The following is a 20,054-nucleotide window of genomic DNA, read 5'->3' on the forward strand; positions in this document are numbered from 1 at the left end:
GTAACAGCAGTTTATGGACAGTCCTTTAAGTGTCTTTTAATTTCTTTATTCTCAAGCCATAGGCAGTTGTTAGAACTTTTATGAGATCTGAAATGAGCAATATCTGAATTTAAACCAACTTTAATATCTTGTGTTTTAAAGCATTGTATTGGGGAAACCTTCAACAAAATCGAATTCATTAGCCTAAGTTGCAACTACAATATAAACAGGCATACATTAAATACTATAATCACCACATCTTTGCCATTACCTGTATGTTCAGACTTACAATAAGGCAAATTTACAGCTCCACAGAAATTGCAGGCATCTCAAAGCCTTGAAGCACTTGCAATGTTAATCTAAATTTGTAGGAAAATGATGTAAGAGCTGACTTTCTGGAGCCCTGGTGAGGGATAATGTCTGTGGAGAGCAGGTATGGCTGGGATAAGGCCTGGGCAATGGGCTGGTGTTTGTGGGTGGTGCTGCGTCAGCAGATGCACTGTTTGTCGCTGCCTGGCTGGAGGAAATGGGAGCTGATTTTGCTGCTTGTGTTGCCTTCTTAATAAAGCATGGCAGGAGACCAACCTGCATATGTTGTAAATGGGAGGAGGAAGCCCCCACACCGTGCTCAAAGGGGAGGAGAGGTGAGAGGAGAGCATGAGCTGGTCTGTTGCTTTCTTCTCCATACTTAGGCTCAGTTCAAGGGAATTACCTCACTACAGGTGAAAATGAATGAAATCAGGGTCGTCTTAGAAGCAATCACTCAAAATTTAACTGTGAGGACCAAATCATGAGATGTGTTAAACATGTACAACCACTTGGTATTTTGTGATGGGATTTATGTCCTAGAACTTCATTGCTTTGTCCATAGAGAGTTAAATCAAATGTGTCACAAATTGTAAGAAAAAGACTTCTTACCTATGTGTACTATTGCCATGAGACACTGCAGAAGTCTGGCATAGGACTAATTATTTTTAGTTGCCAAAACTTACAGTGCTTTTTGAATACATTTAGGAGAGAGGAGAAAGAAATGGGGAGAAAATGTTGAAAGGAGAAATAGGTAGAATCATGCATCAATTGGAAACCTTTGCTCACAAGAGTACTCTTGCTTAGACTATGGAAATACTTTTTAAATATCTGTCATCCTCCCATTTTGTCTTTATTCACTGTTTCTCCAGTTCTTTCTTGGTGTATTCAATCTTTATTCTCCACTCCCGCCTATGCCTCTTCATGGCTTCTTCTCACAACAGAGAGATACTTCACAGACAGTGCCACTGGCTTATTTGAATTTCAGGTAATAGAAGCAAATAACATTTTAGTGGCAGAGAAATGAATCCAGGACACTTACAGCTTATGCTTTTATATATTGCTATACTGCAGTGTTAAAAATGATGGCCTGTAATTACTTTAAAGTACAATTTCCAATTCGAACATCCTAGAAAAATGCTTTCAAGTAAGTGAACTCTTAGCTCTTGACCTCTGTTCTTGTGTGCAGTTGTGAATAGCCATCTGGAAAGGCTGTACGTACTGCTACTCTCCTGCATGTGCATGTGATTACTGACACCAAGGAGTACCATAGGAGTGACCTTTTAATGCTCCTATGCTGGGCAAACTGTATTTCATTTTTAATTTAATATGAAATAGGGTTTAATAATAATCTCAGAATGAATTTGGGAAGGAATATAAACTCTAAATGAGGAGAAATCATTCACTGAAAACTGTTCAGATAACATACAGTTTTATCAACTCTGGTGATTTTACTGCTATGCAAATAAGGAATTTGCATGGTGATGTGTTTTTTGGAAAAATTATTTGTGGCACACAGTCATAAAAACATACCTATATACAAGTCCTTATATTAATTAAATTGAAGTCTTTATTAGTGCCATTGCAACTCATTTTAAGGATATATGAAGTCTCCCAAATACCTAAGTGTCCTTCTTACTGTTTTCAGTGTATGCAGAGAAAGAATTTCAGACTGCATCAACCAAAATTTCTACAAAATATTCCACTGGAAATATTCAATCTAGCACTCCAAAACATATCAACCTCATAAAAATGGACTGCTAATGGGATCACAATGTTCTGAATTAGAACAGAAATAAAATCTAATCTAATAACTTCTTCATGAAAATTTTAAGAAAAGACAAATTAATTTAGTTAAATTAAGTATGCTCATAGTCTTGGGTAAAAAAACCTTCAGAATGCTCCATTCACTTTGTTCTGGTAAACTAAAGGGAAATTGCAGACATCCAAAATGTCTGACATTGGAAAGGACCACTGGAAATCTCCCTGTCTAACCTCCCTTCTCAGAGCTCAGAGTGGGGTCCCCTACACCAGGCTGTTTGGGGCTATTTCCAGATGGCTTTTGAATATCTCCAAGAGTAATACTCTTGGAGAGTAATACCCTCTTTGGGCAACGTGTGCCAGTTACTATCATAGTAAGAGTTTCCTGATGTTCAGACAGAACCACCTGTGTTTTAGTTTGTGCCCATTGCCTCTGATCCTGTCACTGGGCACTACTGAGAAAAGTCTGTCTCCATCTTCTTTGGACCCTCCCATCAGGTATTTATACATATTATCATGATCCCCCTGAGTCTGCTCTTCTCCAAGCTGAACAGTCCATCAGCTTGTCCCCTCATGAAAGATGCTCCAGTCCCTTAAAATGGTCCTGACTGGACTCATTCCAGCAAGTACTTCTTCCATGTATGGAGTAGCCCAGCTCATTGTAAAGACTGCTCCCAATCACCTTGTCCTTCAGGTGTCTGGAAAGGGTTTCCAGGTAGATTTGGTCCTTCACTTTCCTAGGGATTGAGCTGAGGCTGACCAGTTCATGTTCCCCAGATCCTCCTTCCTGCACTTCTTGAAGACAGGAGTGACACTTGCTCTCTTCCAGCCCTCGGGAGGCTCCCCCAGTGGCCATGACCTTTCAAAGATGATTAAGAGTGTTCACACAGTGACACCAGCCAGGTCAGCACTCTGGAGTGTGTCCCATCAGGTTCCACGGATTTTTGTATGCTCATTGGTTTAAATGTTCCCTAACCTGATCCTACTCCATCAAAAGTACATTTTCCATGCTCCGGACTTTCCTGCTTGCCCCAGGGTCCTGGAATAACTGAATCTCAGTCTCACCAGTAAAAACTGAGGTGAAAAAGGGATTGAGTACCTCAGCTTCACCCTGTCCCTTGTCACCAGGTCTCATCCCCGATCTGGCCAGCCCTGGAGAGCATGGAGAGGATTATGTGTGGTAGTATAGAGGAATTGGTTGTGTGCTGATATGGAACAACCCTTTTATACCCATATGGTGTCTCTCTCAATGCTTTCTCATTGTGTTGGTGATGTCCTGGCTCTGGGAAGGTGAATCATGGATGCTGTCATCCCCTTTTCCTTCTGCTCCTTGTTCTTCCCTTTTCTCCACTCATCTTTAAACTAGATGTTTCCCACAGCTTGCTACCCACAAAATAGCTGAAAGGATGATTCTTCTGGGTAACCTGTGGACACGTCTATTAGTACAAGATTTCAGCTGTTTTGAAAGGTTGTTCCATTTTATTAATCTGGAAAACAGCTTTTATGAGAAAAGCAGCATTTTGCACATATAATTAGGAAGGTATGACACTATTTCTGGAGATGCACAGTCAAAAGCTGGGAGATTTTGGCACTTACTGAAACAAATATCTTTTGAACATCTGAAATTGCTCCTGAATATATTTTGATTATAGCGTGAGCATGGCAATAAAAGAGTTCCTTGAGAGAGAAAAGATTTGGATTCAGATATTTATATTGTTTGGCTGGGAACTGATTATTTCCCAAGCCAGAGCTCTTAGGTGTCTCACTGATAAACCTTTCTGCTGGCTTCAGGAAAGAGTCAGAGTTGGGGTTGCCCTCTGCAAATGGGGTTCTGAGCCCCGTTTCAGGCAGAAACAACAGTTGTTCCCACATTGGTCAGTGGAAAATTCCCTTTTAGCCCCCAACAGGATTTTTTATTTTAATCCCAGACCCTTTGCATTTTGCCATTCTATTGACTCCTGCTCTTAATTCATGCAGCCATCACTGGTGTGCGCTGCAATCCCAGATCCTGGCACTGCCCACCAGTTGAGGTATCCTTAATATCAGTATCAGGTCTGCTAAGAGAGGGAAAGAAACTCTTTTATTGCACTGTCTTTTTATTGCACTGGCTTATGGAGTTCAAGAGGAGCTAGATCTACAGCCAAAAGTCTTTTCTTCTTTTTAAAGGGGTTCTGAAATTTTATTTTGCTCTTCTGGATAGAGGCAGAAGTTTTTCTCTCAATTTTGTGCCTTGTAACCAGTGATTGGGTTTGTAGATGTAGTCAATACTTGCTATACCCTTGCTAGTTCTGCCAGCTGCATCGCAAGTGTTTTGATAACTGCATTTTTTGTTGTTGTTCAAGCCCACTTCCAGGGAAAAATTTTTTAATATTTTATTAAAAAATAAACACATTGTTACTGAAAAAAGCTGTAAATAGGAAGCCAGATGCCCCTGTAGTCTCAACACTCAGTACTCTGCCCCAAACTGCACACTCTCTATTTTTTAGATTCATAAATTTTAGAATAATCTGATTATTTTTGAATCTTTGGCACCGACAAGACTCATATTACATTAGTTTTTCAGAGCTTTAGGGATTTTATGAATGTTCTCAAACCGCAAAACAGTCCCCCCATCCATAATGTGAGTACAGTTCATAAAAGAAAAAAGATCCATTAACATTAATGAGGTAGTTAAATTTTAAAAAAATAAAATCCCACTATAAGAAAATCTCTAAAAATTCTATAGCTGCTTTTTTCTACTAGTCACTCAGCCACTTGTTTACAGAAATTCAGTGTTCTTTTGCAAAGCTAGAATCAGAGCACTGAAGAACAATGAAAGCTGAACCTTGACCTCTGTTCCTTTACGGTGTCTTTCGAGGGAAACAAACAAAACAAAACCAACCAAACAAAAAAATACCACAGAAAAAAACCAACCCCCCACACACATACACAAAAAACCCCCATAAACAAAACAAAACCAGTCAAAAAAACCCAAAACAACAACAACAAATCAACTTCAGCAGTTTCTCTCTCCACAGAAGTTGAAGGGTTTATCCAGTATATTGCATGGCTTCTTCATTCTTCATCCAACAGAGACAAATCTGACTCCCACTTCTTAAATATTTTTGTGCAAATAATGCTAAAACTTTATGTGCAAATAATATTAAAATTAGATAACACAGCAGCATCACCATTTTGTACAACCTAACACAAAGCATACCCTCTGATATAGTCAGCAATTAAATGGATTTCGTTGGTCTGCAAAACTAAAGCAGTCTGATCCTCAGGATCACTTTTTTACCTATATCCACCACTGTAAATATCATAGTGAAGCTTTTTAAGTTAATTCAGGTTACTAACAGACATAAAGTCAAGCACACAGGAAAACTATGAAAGGGCTAGGGCAGTGTTCAGAGTCAACCAAAATGATTTGGCCTTTGAGAAACAAGGCATGCATATCTAATAGTAAAATTAAGATAGCCTAGCAAAATGAAATATATATAGGTATATGTATGCAGTCTCAGGCTAATAATTAATTTGTCTTGCAAAGGGTAAGCACTGTTGAAAGTACTTTGAAACAATTACTAACAACCTCAGATAGAGGTTGCTGTCAAATAGAATAGAACTAACTGTGATTGAGGTCTGTAGCAGTAATTGATACAAACATTGACATTAATGCTGAGATACTTACATGGAAGAATTCAGCACCTCATAAACCTCTTTCCATGCAAAAACTGACCTTTTAAGCTAATGATAGTTGCCTGTTTCTTGCATGGGAACTCAGCATGCCCAGCACTGCTTGTTTCCCTGTCGCCAGAGTGAATCCCTTTTTGTCCTTATTCTATATCCTTTTTAGGACAGTTGCAGCTCATGATAACACAATAGCAAAACGGAATACCATTATAACTTAAATCAATAAAATGTCCTTTCCTAAGTCTTTTCTGAATAGTTTGTGCTAGAAATTGTCCGAGATCACTGCAAATCAGTATAATAAAATTATGATGACCAGTTCCTTTGTACAAAATGAAGGAATAAAGAGCTTTTCAGTTAGCTTTATGTTTTTATTGATAGATACCATACTGGAGACCACACACATTACTGTTATATATGAGAAACAACATAGCTGTTTCAACAGACAAAAATTAAAGTGTAGTTGATTCATTGGCTCCTTTAAGAGGACTGGCATCTGGACCACATGCACTTCAAAGTCAAATGCTGTACTGAGATGTGCTGCTTTGAAGTACAGCTGCTGATCCAGACAAATTTTGGAGCCTAAACTAGCATGTGAATCTGCTGTACTCTGAAAAAAAAAAAAATCTATTTCAGATGCCAGTTTTAACTCAGTTTAGAAAATTGCTGTCTGGATCGGCTGAACTTCAAAGCAGAACATCGCGGTGCTGCATTTCCCTTTGAAGTGCAGCTAATCCAGATAGTGGGTTTTCTCTCCCTCCTTTTTTCTAAGTAGTTAAAATTGGCATCTGACCTTACTAGTATTTCTCTTCACCATCTGCACATTCTTCCTCCCTTCTCCCTTATTTCCTTATCTTTTGACCTCTGAAAAATACAGCAAGGTTCACTGTCTTGTTAGCTCCTACATTATCAAAGCTACTATAAAGAGAGTGGTTATGCGAGTGCCTATATCAAGTTACATAATGGCCAATTACTGCACATGGCTTGTCATAAAGTTTGTTAATAAATAATACTTAACTTTACCATCCAGGAAAAATAAAGCTCAAAGTAAATCCTTTGTAAACACTTGTATTTAGAGTATTCATAACCACATTCTCATGGTTCTGCTAACTTATATTAACAGCCATTAGCACTGGTTAAAAAGTAGCTGAGCTTGACAGCATTTCAACCTTAAGAAATTTTAAGTAATTTTGTCATAGAAAGGTCTCCTTCACAGGCAAGTCAGGAAAGCCTTAAGGAAAAGGTTTTACAAGAGAAAGAATGAGATTACCACAGGCAGAAGAATATGCAGAGCTTCTGGCAAGAGGAGCCAAGGGTAAATGCAGTGCCCTCACCACGACATGCTCCCATCTTATACACACATAGGGATGCTGCCATTTGCTACTGAATAAAAAAACGAATCATGAAGAAATGCTGAACTCTCTTCAAACAACAAAAATAAAGTAAAAAAAACCCCACCCAAATACATATTAGTACAAGAGGACAATTTAATGACAGCATCTCTCATTTACTGAGAAATAACTCTGCAGAGAGAAAGGACTGGACAACAACCAGCATTTTTTTTACAGAGGTCATGAGACATTTGGGTGATCTGTTCTTCTCAGGCAGTCTTTAATTAGAAAATTCCTAGAGAGAGCTCCTGCTCCCACTAGGTGCTTATTAAAAACTAAAGACAAAAGGAGTTAGTAGCAAAGCCTAAGGAAGTGACAGAGAATTCAGGACGCTGGAAGGCAAGAGTCAGCTGCTGCTAGCACAGGGAGAGGTACTCAGAATGGGATGCTGGATCTTGAATGAAAAACTTTCAGTGCTGTTATTAGTGAGTATTTTTAGCACTAAAAAAATCTAATTGGATATATATAAATATTTTAAGCTTGTTTAAAAGACATTTTATGGTTTGCTTACAGTAATGTTCCCAAGTTTAATGTAAAACTTGCTATAAAATATTCAGCAGTCTTTTTATAACTGGTCTTAAAAAACAATTTAAAGGCTCACTGTTTTATTTTTAATTATTTTTAAGTCCATTTACTTTAGTCCTCAGATAAAGGGAGGAGGGGGTTGCAATTCTAATTGAAATTATATTATGAATTATTTTTCAGCAGAGGCTTTGATGAATTGAGCATGGGGAGCAGAGAAAGGAATTTCCTCAGCTCCTAACTCCCTCTATTTTTGTGATTCTTTAATTTTAGCTTTTATTGGCTTTTTAGAGACGAGGTTAAGCCCTGTGTTTAAGAGCAAGTTTACCATGACACAGGAAATGTCATTTATATCCTCTACTAGGGATGAGGATACGACTGTAATCCTGCATTTGCTAAAAGACAGTCTCATTTGAGTAGGCATTTTTGATTTCTGTCATCTGTGATCAAGAACTGCACTGCACACTGATTTTGAAACATCTCTCAGATACTCTTAAAACTATAACCATGATCAGTTTTAAATGCATTAAAAAATACTGTAAGTGTCACTAACCTGTAGTCTTTCTGCTTTGTAGTTGGTGTGGCTGGCACTGAATTTCTATTTGTTTATTGATACCTTCCACTGGTATGAAGATGACAATGCTTACATTTATACACGGATTATGTTGGGAGTAAGTTTGAGTTTGATTGTTAAAGGGCTCCACAGGAAGACTGTATTCATAGTCTGATTTTACATACATCCTTCATAAAACTTTTGATGCTTCAACAGTAATTTTCCCACATAAGAGTATTATATTAATATATTTCTTTTGCACTTCCTATATCAAGCTTGTAATTTAATTTCTTTACACTGTTGTATGTACAGTCAACCCTGGCTTGGGCAAGAGCTTCTGCAACGTGCCTTAATTTTAACTGCATGCTAATCCTGTTACCAGTCTGTAGAAACCTTATTTCATTCTTAAGAGGAGCAAGCATTGTAAGTACCATTTCTCAAATAGCCATATTATCCTCTCTTTTTATTTCTGTAGTTCAGCAGAATTATCCATATCAAACATTTTCCAAGGAATTTTAATTTTTTATAGAGAAGTCTGTACGCTATTGCCTAGTTATTACCATTTAAATTGTCAGTATTCATGACTGAAGAGAAACAAATGGCTTGTTTAACACAGTACTCTAAATGCTACACTGATTTTGGCAGCTGCTGCATAGCATGGTGTCATGAAGAGAAAAGTGAGAAGCTACAAAAAAGGGACATAATAATGCAACTTGGCCAAATAGAGAAAATACATATCCATCATGTGTATTCTGTGTAGCTGCAAAGTGAAAACTAGAGAAAGAAAATGTACAGATAGATAAAAGTGCTTTAAGGCATATGTTTAAACCCTTCTGTCTGAGTAACCACCAGTCAGGTCTTCATTTGTGGTAAACATGTTTTTGTAACAGAGTGGTCATCTGCTCAGAGGCATTTACATTAACCTTGGAATCACACATAGGAAGTACTTGAGGCTTTAGTTCTACTAACTATAGCTTAAACTTGCATTGAATTATTATAGTCAGAGCAATTCCAATGCCACATGTTTGGGTAAAAAAAATCACTGATCACTTCATGACTCCAAGAACAACAAGAATTTAGAAATGGTAGCATTCAGTTATTTTATTGTAAGCTGGTTCTTATTTCAGTTCTGCCTTTTTTTTTTCCTTGATTGGACTTAGCTGTCAAGCAGTCTTTAGGCTGGGAATCAACACTGTTACATAATTGAGTCCAGGAGTTCAGCATTTAACAAAAAACCAGTTGTCTTGGCCTTTTGCATCAGTTTGTGAATTAACACAGAATATATACATGCCCACTTAGATGCTGAATAAGAACTCAGAGAACTGGAACTCTTCTCACAGATAATATTTTTCTCTTCTGGACAATATTCTGTTCTTGTGGAGCATGGTACAGAGCGACTTGACTGGCTCTAGTATGGTCAGCAGTGTGCTAGATCCAGTGACTCTCCAAGGAGGTGCTGTGTATTGCACCCTGCGGTGCTCCAGATTTTTGGAAGTCGTATTAGCTGGGAAGCAACGTGGATAAATGCCAGGATCTTTGGCATGGCACCATGCCAGGTCATATCAGCAATCCAGACACCCACACCACCATTCAGAAACTGAATTCTGTCCAGGCTGTCTTGGTTCCAGCAGAGCATGTTAGTTTTGGCTCCTGAAGCCAGCACCCGGCCCCAGGCTGACTGCAGAAGCACCCAGCTGGTCGCGAGCACACCACTGTTGAGCACTTCCAATAGTGGATCAGCGTGCAGCCACCTGAGGTCTAGACAGCCTCACCCCCCAGGGGTGTGCATTTCATGAAAGCAGAGAAAATGTTTTCATTGCAAGCTCTTTGCCAGCAGCTCAGCTGTGATCGTTCAGCTAAACCTGAGCTTGCAAAGCAAGCCTGGTGTTTTTTACAGCAAATCAGTTAATCACTAGCCCAGATAAACCACTCACAAATCACAGCTAAATGTAGCAGAGCTTTGTCAAACCTTTTTTTGAGCCACCAACATAGGGTGAATAGCTTCAGAAATCCAGGAGTGTCACTATGCTGGAAACAGTTACCTGAGACCCAAAACTAGCCCAAAACTTTCGCTGAATCCCTTCAACATTCCATTCTTAAATGTACTGAACTCTTCTGTTCCCCTCTCCAAACTGTGAGTTCTAAACACTAAAAGAATGATATAAAACAAGTTCTGCTTTTTCACCAAGTGCTGTGGAGGAGCACTGAGGAGACAGCTTGACAAAAACATCACATTTCACAAGATGGTTGCCTATGGAATAGCTGTAAATGCAAGTAAGCTTTTTTTGGTTTTATTTTTTTTTCTTATTTGCCTTCAAACTGTTCTGAATTTCACAGTGATTCTGCCTAATGCTGTAATCCCCATCAGCTCTGAGACATGATATTTTAGTGCAATCATTTGTTGACTGCAGTTTTAAATATGTGTAGGAGTCCCATCTGATTAACCATTTGCAACCTTTTGTGCTTGAAAAAAGTTTGACTATTAAGGCAGTAAACTTTCAACCTGGATAGTAACTATCAGTTGCCACGTAATTAATCTGACCAATTTATGTGCTCTTAACATTTAGTGTAAATAACTCTCATTAAATCCCTGAGTGTAGATGTTTTGGGAGATAACACAGCATTACTGTCTGATTTCCTGAGGAAGTGATGCTTACGAGTCACACCACACATCTTTCCATCAATACCTCTTCAATAATTTTTCAACTAGATAATAAATTTAATCTGAATTTGAGAGAGGTATCTGTCTCAAAAAACCAATGAATTCCTACATATTTATTTTAAGTAGGTGATGGGCACAGGGAACTAATAGCCCCCTTGAGGGAAAAACAGGATCTTAAGATCAAAATGTATCTCTTCTCCTGATCCTAGTGACTTACAGAGCTATAGATGTTTGTTTACCTGACTGGGAAGAAGAATAGCACCTTCCTGCTCTCCAAGTAGTTAAAGCACCTGGAGAAGATTGAAGCTTGTAGGAGTTTAGAAGACTAGAAGGGGAGATTTAGAAGATTTAGAAGGGGAACAGGAGACAGCATGAGGAAGAGGGATGTGCAGAGAAGAATGTACAAAAGCAAATATGAAGAAGGACATGAGTGCATTAGAGATGGAGAGGTATTTGAGGCAGATGGTTCTCTTAGAAAATGTGAAGGAGACAGAGGAATTAATCAGGGCTATTTGCAAGCATAAGACATTGCAGGGTAACAGTTCTACCCCCAGGCTGTCAGGGTGGATCTTGGTCTCAATATTTTTTTCAGCCTGCATGAGGGAGCTGCTTTTGCATGTATAGGCTGTTAATGTCCTCATGCAGTGAGACAAGAATATGAAGTCAGGATTGCCAATAGGAATCAATAGCTAAAGTTTGTCTTTTGCATGTCATGGTAAAGAATTCAGAGGAGAAGGCTAGGGGATGCAAACATTCATCTTGTCGTGTACTATGATGATTTACTTATCTGTCATGTCCATTCATTTATTAGAACTCAGTTTCAGCATAAAACAGATTCCTACAGAATGCAACATTGCTTCTTTAATTAATAAACCAACCCTGAAATGTAAATTAACCAGCTTCTACTTGGTGTATAATAGGTCAGGCTCCAAAAAGAAAGTAAAATTGCACAGTCAAACCTTTCATGTTTTTGGCTTTTACATTCATATTAAAATGTTTCCTAGTGCATTAAGGGTGGACAGTTTGGGAAGTGCAAGTCTATCAGAAAAGTGATTACTTTATGGCTTCAGTAATTCCAAGGAAAAAGACAGAGGAGCTGATGTGAAATGACAGAAAGCATTATCATTCTATTCTATCACTCTCTAGGGAGAAAATGAGTGTTCATTGTTGCATTGTTATTTGGGTTGGTTTTGTTGTTTTTTTTCTAAAATATAAAATGGACAAATAGTTGATAAGATATTTCAGGAAGAAAACACAGTACGGGGAGGTCTAATGAACAAAGCATGACAACTTATGAATTCGTGCTTCCCTAACAGTCAAGGGAGAAAAACCTATCATATTTAGGAAAACATTACATCGCTGTATAGCCAGACTTGGGTAAAGAACAGCCAGAAACTCAATTGCCTGAAATTAAATTTAAAATTCCTTTAAAAAAAAGTCTACAGCACACATTGCGACAGAAAAGCAATGTTTCAGAGTAAAGAGGTACCCACAAGTAAACTGAATCCCTTTTAATAAAATCTAACACTGTTAAAATGATGTGTAAATAGATGCCATTTTCCACTCAACTGACACATTATTTATCCAAGTTCTACCTATACTGCCTTTTATTACACAAAAACATAGTCAACTCCTATTAGTCTATTGCAATTTAGTAATTCTTAGTTAAATGAATGTTCTCCCCTCTATGATCAATAGCCTAAATATGGCAGCAAGAAGTTAAACCAATTTGAAGATCAGATCAGTAAGTTTAGCCTCCCAATATAAAATCGTAGACTCCTTTATTATTTAAGTAACATGTATTCATCTCGGCTTGCCAGGTGGTGTTATTCCAGCATATTTATTTAATGGCATGCTAAAAATAGTCAGTGCAACATTAGTATTGTCTGGTTTCTAACAGGCAGCCAGCTCAGCTGAGGTGTGTGTGGCCCTGGAAAAAGTACATCTGCACCTTTAATTTTTCATCACGTCCAATACAAACTCAAGAGCAGCCTTTAATTGGTCAGGTCATAAAGGGATATAATTAGAGAATAGTGGAACAGGGAAGCTGGAGGAAAGAGAGAGAGTAAACAATGCTATCTATAATCAAGGACATCATTGAAAATTCAGTAAAGGGAATTCTGCTTACTTTGGCTTTCTGCGTTCTGCATGCCTGTCTGTGATAAGAGCTGTCTGGGAGTTATTCAGACACTAATAAATCTTCCTTATAAAGTCGTAACCTTACTAGAATAAAATCAGAGTTTCATGCACTCTCAGTTTGATCAGTGCAAATAATTCTCTGCTTTCTAATGCAAAAGCAACTTTACAGTTGAGAAGCAGTGGTCTGAAACTTAAAGATACCTACAAAGGATAGCAAATAAGGTTTTGTACAACTCCTCCCTCTTACTGTTTTTACCCTCTTAAGAAAGTACATTCATACATTTTCTGAAGTGGGTAGTTATGGGGGATATTTTTTTTTTGCTTTGACATGTTGTGGACATCTTGAAGAATAAACTGATTCTTGCATTGTATTGATGTTTGCAGAAAGGTTATATAGATATTTTGCTCCAACAATCTTTGAATTATGATATTAATAAAGTTTAAGCAATTAAGGAAAAATAGGGGAAGAACAGCAATTCCAGCAGTGTGATTTTCTTTAAAAACGTGCAAAATGCAGATAGAAGTACAGTGATGCCAGGTGTGTTTGGCTTCTGACAAGCACTGAAAAATCTATAGCTAAAAATACTAGAAAACCTTTCAATTTTCAACCACTTTTTGGTAGATTATGAGAAGAGCTTTGGTGATCTGAGTCAAATTTTTGTGTAAGCAACTAAGTTTTCAGGGAACTAGATGCTTATCTTCCAAAGAGGTTTAGCTGATATCTCAATGTTGTACTTCCAGAAATTACAGAAAATCAAACTTCCATTAAACTTCCTTTTTTTTCCAGTCAGATTGTTTAAATCCAGACTTAGTGCAAGCACTAGGAAGGAAACTATATTAAATTAAAGATTATAAACTTCCAGCTAAGATAAAAAAATGATCCAAGTCATGTTCTTCTTTGATGTTTATAACCATTCTTAAAAAAAAAAAATCCAATGCAAGCATGTGTGTGGTCACTACTGTAATTTTTACACAGCGTGTGCTTTTTTTAGTCCACAAAGACAACATGTAGTTGAATTAAGGGTTTTGTGTAACCAGAAATGGCATGAGGCAGTGGGTGGCAGAAAGAACTCAAGCTTGATCGGGGGCAGAATTCCCCGTGTCTGGGTTATCTGCTTGCAAAGCTGTTCTCTTCAGTGTGGGCAGAAAGGCTGAGATTTGACCCTTTTACTTTATCATGATAGGCTGGTTAACCAAAACCTTTAACTTCTAGCAGCAAGCTTCAATTTGATTATTATCCTGTACAGGCATGCAGAAAAAGAAAGAGTGAAATCTTTCCTCAGATAAACACATTCAATTTCTGTTTAGTTCAATGAGAGTCATGCATGCTTCACTGAAGGCACAATTGGCTGAATAAGAGTAGCTAAATTGACCAGACTTTCAAGATAATTTAATTACATCTCTTTGTATTTAAGAATATCTACAGTAAACACCATGCTGTAATAGCAATCCTATTGCTCCCTCTCCTTCCAATAAAATCTTTTATTTGATCTCAGAGATGGACTAGATAGAACACCTCAGGGTCAAATACAAATTAATGTATGTTAAGTGCTTCAGAGGTTCCAGATGTTGTTATAAACAACACTCAAAATCCTTCAGTCTTCATGAACACTATAAAAAAGGATTTTGTTTGAAAGGTTGGATGATTTATTTCATATGTTATATTTGGTCATGCAGAATGAGGGAAAAATTGAACTGAAAATCCTGAGATGTAGTAGCTTAAACTTTGCCCTCATGGTTAACTTATCTAAGTGGTGCAGGGAAAAAAAAACCCCAACTGTTGTAAGCTCAGATTTCAGAAATCTGCATATTAATTTTGGAATTGCTTAGTAAATTCTATACACTGCAAATCTTCAGAAAATGCACTTTAGGGATGTAAAATATTTTAGTTAATGGCAATGTGTTCAGTGCCAGACTTTTTAGTCTGCTACAACCATTGTACATTAAATGAACCGCACTGAAAATGGAATTAAATCTTTGCATTACTCTTACCATCCAGCTATAATTAATTTTTAGAGTGCATCCTTTTTGCTGGCAGCACATGAAAAACCATCAGAAGTATTAATCTAATAACACGCCAGGCAATACGTAAGACCATGGAAGATCTTACGTAAACTAACAGGAAGATCAGGTAAACTAACATATTCAGTACATCATTAGTTTGAATGTTAACATTTTTCAATGTATCATTATGTGCTATACATTAAAATCTACTACAGAAAACTTGCAGAAAAAAAAACAAAAAAACAACTCTCCTGTTGATTCCGGAAGTCTTCTACACTTGTAATATCCTCTACCTGTCAGATGAAAGCTGGAGAGAAGCCACCCAGAAGGCACGTTGGAGTAAATCCCAAAGAAGATGATGTTTCCATTGACAGAAACACTTATAGTGAAACAGAACAATATACAGATGGAAAAACCAGTGTCCTTTAATGGATTGCAGAAAAATCTTACTAGGTTAGGTTGCAGAAAGTGGATCTCTTCCTCCAGGGAAAAGCTGCAACATGACTACTCTTCATTAAACCTTAGGCTTGAGACTTTCTTGAGAAACTATATCCACTTAACCCATTATTTTTCTGTCCAAGACAAGAAATACTCTGTTAGGAAATGTGAACCTCTGTCTCTCTGGAGGAAGCTACCACCTCATTTTACTCTCAACACCCAGCATATACTAAATAGCACTAGATTTCCTGTCATTGCTGACATGACTAGAATTCATACAAATCATGTACAACCCTGCACTTTGAGGAAAGTGCAATGTTTTATAGCCTTTTAAATGACAGAAATGCCATCATTTCATGTGAGTGCTTCACAGTTTGCACTATCACTTAAAAAAAAAAATCTGTTGTTCGGGAGGTGGAAGGGAGAGAGTGTGTTTTACTAGGAACACAGATTCAAACCTCCACATCTAGTCAATGTGGCTATTTTAAATTAGCAAGGATAGTCCAAAACCTCCAGCTGAGAGTCTGTAGGGAACCCTTGGTAAACCACCGCTATGGATCATAACTGTGTGAAACTCACATGGTCCCAAGGCTATGGTGACTATTACATCAGAGTTATAAAGAGCATCCTGCAGGTATAGAGGGCAAGAGGCCCAAGTTACATTAATCATAAGTGGATGCCAAAATAAAACTGCTTAGTAGAAGTCCACTCAGAGATTCGTTGTCAGGACTTTCCATCCTTTGAAAGTTTTCTCTCCTCTTTCTCTTAGTCCAGTACCAGACTATGTTCAGCATGTAACTCCACAACTTACCAAAGACAGCAGTCTGTTACTCCAAACTCCTGTCCTGCAAGTGAGCTCTTTTACATGTCAAAGAAATCAGGATCTCATAAAGCAATGACTTGGTTCCCTTCCAGCGGGACCTGATAACATCCTTACCAGGCCAACACATCTGTTCTGAAAGAAGACCCTTGTAGCAACAGTTCCTCCCTTCCCACTCAGCACTTGAAAGTGCTGTTACACTTAAATACATCAACAGTGTTTATATACTGCTTATACATCAGTTGTACACTGGGGAACAGATTGCCACAGCCCCCACACAGCTGCCACCTAAACCGTGCAGCTCAGAGCTTCTTGAGCTTTTGGGTTTTGACAGTCAGAACTCACACATCTCACTCACTGCTTGTGGTCTGGTGTAACCTTTCTTCAGAGCTGCTGAGGTGCTGGGAGCACCCTCATGTGCAGACTCTGGGAAGCATCTTCCACTGGATGCTTAGCCAGATTGTTTCACATACAGCACCTTATCCGTAACAGCGTGTGCAGGACATGCCCGATCACTGAATCCAATACCCTCTGATGCTCACAATCACATCATAGACACTCTTTCATAAAATGACCAACCTTCAGCTGAAAGCTGCTTAGATTGCTTGATCCCATTATCCCCTTTATTGAAAGGTTATTTTAGAGTCTCATTCCTTTGATGGCTTGAATCTGTCTTCTAATTTCCAAGCTCATTTTATCTCTGTGCAGTTCATACCCATTTGGATTCAGTCTCTATTCTACTGAAGCTATTGCAGCCTGTATAAATAACTTATTATTTATTGGGCCAAAGATTCAGAAAAAATAGGAGCTTGATTTTGCAGTTTGGGTGCTCAGAATATTCACTTGGGATGACTGTGTCAATAAATATTTGATTATTTTTATTATGGGTTTCATCAGGATACAGCTCAAAAGAGAATAATCAGTCAGCCCAGTGACTAGGACATGTGATTTGGTTTAAAGCCTTACTTTAAATTTAATGTAACTAGGATTTTAAAGTAGGTCTTTCATCTCCCAGTAAATGTCTAAGCATGAGGCAATGAGGTGAAGCAGGTGTCAATGAGTGGCAACGCGGAGTCCCGAAGCTAATATGACATTTTGGATGAAGTGCAACCTTGACAATCAACCAACGACAGCACATCTACTGCTCTAGAAGGATCACCACATAAGTACAGAGTGCAAATAGTCTCTTTCCAGCCTGGACATTTGGGATAACCTACTGGTGGGGGGAAGAGTGCAATGTTCTACCTTTTTGCACTGTCTCTTTAAANTTCCATGGACAGCATCCTACCTTAACACATATTCCCATGCACACAGCTCTCCCCAGGTGCTGCAGAGGAGCTGGACTCCAGCACGTAGAATGAGGGAGCTCAGTAAGTGGGTAGGCACATAAAAGATTTAGCAATACCAAAGTCCTTATGCATTTAATCCTGTGTTTTCATCCATGATTATACAGTGACTAGCACAGTAAGACATTACTTTCATGCATGTAGCTACAATTAAAAAAAAGGGGAGAAAAAAACAAGAGGAAGAGGAAAGAAGGAAAAAGGAAGAAGAAAGAAGAAGAAAGAAAGAAAGAAAAAGGAAAAAGAAGAAAATAAGGGAAGAAAGAAGAGATGAGAGAAAAGAGAGGAGAAAAGAGAAAAAAAGAATCTTTCTTGAGAGAATATTGTTCAGGGAAGCAGATCATATTTGGTTTACTACAAATGCTGCCTTTTAGAAAGGTTTTTTTAAATAGTCAGGGACAGAAACAGATAACCACTGAAGGAGAGATGATAACAGCAAGCTAATTATAAGAACTAGAAATAGCATATCCTAATAGCTCTGCTGTAAACATATAATTATTTTTCATTGTCATTTTTTCATCCTTTGGCTTTTAATATTTTGCATTAGTTACAGCTTTCCTGTAATGGATTTGAGAATCTCTCATATTGAAAAATGAAATTCTGTACCTATCTTGTTTGTGATTTTATCTATGTTAGCCAATAATAAAACAAATTTCTTCCTTTTCCACTCTTGAAATAATCCTGTTTCCACCCAGGAAAATAATTATGGGAGAGTTCTTACTTCAGTCTGAGGCATTTTTCTAAACTGACCATTTCATATACCTTTTGGGAGTAGGCCAGAAACAGAGGCAATGTATGATGCTCAGGACAAATCAGATCTAACATTGTGATTTGCAATTCTCTCTTAAAATCATAGTTCCTGTGACTTCCCCAGGCTCCATCTACATAAAATAATGCTAAAGCTACTTGTTAATAGGGAACGGATTTTAAGTGCATCTCTTAAAGATCAGTAGTGCAAGTTGCAAACAGGTCCATGATTAAAACAGTCCCATGTAGCAAGGGTAAACCACTGCACATTCCAGTATATTAATAAAAAAACACGAATTTTAATCAGTTTACCTAATTTTGAACAATTCAAAATCAGTGGCACACACTTTTACATTATCTCGCAAGAGGCCCCTTGTGATGACACTGAAGACTGCAGGACACTTGACTGTAAACCTGGGAGGTGACGTTGGAGCTGGTCCTCTCCAATGGGAAGCAGTTGCTTCAAATTAGACATGCATTTGATAAAATTCTCTTTTTATTGTCAGCTTAACCCAAGCAAAATTCATAGTTTATGCCCAAGCTTTTCAAATAGCTCACAGTGTGCATAGTGAACCTCCTTCTGGAGCTGTGGACACATACAAGTGTGTCTGTAATTTCACACTACTCTTTCTCTCATGCAGCCATCCATATTGTTGCCCACTTGATCAACATCGAGCGGTATCATACTAGCCAGTCAAAAGAAGCTGGGGAGTTACGGAATAAACTTTCTGGTCTTGGCAAGAGCCCAAATGAAAGCTACTTGAACCCAATCAGGACCTATGAAACAGTAAGCTGTCACTTTTTGGTTTTCTCATCTACAAAGTTTTCCTCTGTGGATTCTATTGTCAGTAAAACTGTATTTCAAAGCCTTTTAACCAGAGCGAGAAGGTGCTGCCAAAGGTTAACCTCAATTTCAGCTGAAAACACTTACTCAGAGTTGCAATTTTCAGGTTACTCAGCTCAAAGAAATGTCTACAGTATTTTAATTAGTTTGTCAGGAGGCAGCTGGTGGGGGGAGGATAAGGAGCGTTGTGAATAGTAGGCAATTAAATGAACCTGCAAAGAATTTTAAAAAACCTCAAAACTCAATTATCAATACATGGAACAAACACAACATTTTTTCAGAAAGAAAAAAACAAACAGCAATAGCACTTCACAGTATTTTTTTTCACATTTACTATTTGTCTCTCCCCATGGTTGTGCAGCATCTTTGCAATCTGGGGGTTGATTCTGCCTTGTTACATGTAGAGTGTGGCTGCCCAGGAAAGAGCACATTCAAAACCATGCAGAGGCTTGCTGCGTATAGGAAGCAGTGCAGGGGGAAGCTGGTGCTGCTGTGTGCTCTTCAGAGCCTAGCAGGACTACTGGTTTCTCAACCCTGTGAATAAATGGTTCTGCTTCCTTTGGGGAAAGAAGTGACTGTGCCTCCTGTCCACTTCCTTGGATACACCTCAACAGCATTATAAGCTCTTCCTTATAATATTTATAATATAACAAAAAGCAGAGCCTTTCTCCATGGTAGGCATGCAAACCATGCAAAAGTTAATAAGCTTTTTTTCCTTATTCCATTATAGTACACATCACATTTATGTTATATGTTTCCTTGTGTATCCTGTTGCATACTGTTACATATTCCAGGGTTGAAATGGCCCTAGTGAGATGCCCATAATATTATTTCTGCTCTTTAGAAAATTTCCACATAGTCAGTATGAAATAAGGA

At 38.1% G+C, this 20,054-nt stretch overlaps 1 protein-coding gene across 1 annotated transcript in view; it reads left to right on the forward strand.

The window, feature by feature from the left end:
- Positions 1-7,486: 7,486 nt before the first annotated feature.
- Positions 7,487-20,054, forward strand: part of NOX3 (NADPH oxidase 3) — a 38,989-nt gene continuing 26,421 nt past the window's right edge. The window contains exons 1-5 of the mRNA XM_017821969.1: positions 7,487-7,531; positions 8,204-8,299; positions 8,494-8,604; positions 10,371-10,455; positions 18,976-19,121. Coding sequence (XP_017677458.1) covers positions 7,487-7,531; positions 8,204-8,299; positions 8,494-8,604; positions 10,371-10,455; positions 18,976-19,121 — 483 coding nt within the window. The remainder of the gene's footprint in view (positions 7,532-8,203; positions 8,300-8,493; positions 8,605-10,370; positions 10,456-18,975; positions 19,122-20,054) is intronic.

This window comes from Lepidothrix coronata, unplaced genomic scaffold, assembly GCF_001604755.1.
Source record: "Lepidothrix coronata isolate B3197 unplaced genomic scaffold, Lepidothrix_coronata-1.0 Scaffold94, whole genome shotgun sequence".
Classification (NCBI taxonomy): domain Eukaryota; kingdom Metazoa; phylum Chordata; class Aves; order Passeriformes; family Pipridae; genus Lepidothrix; species Lepidothrix coronata.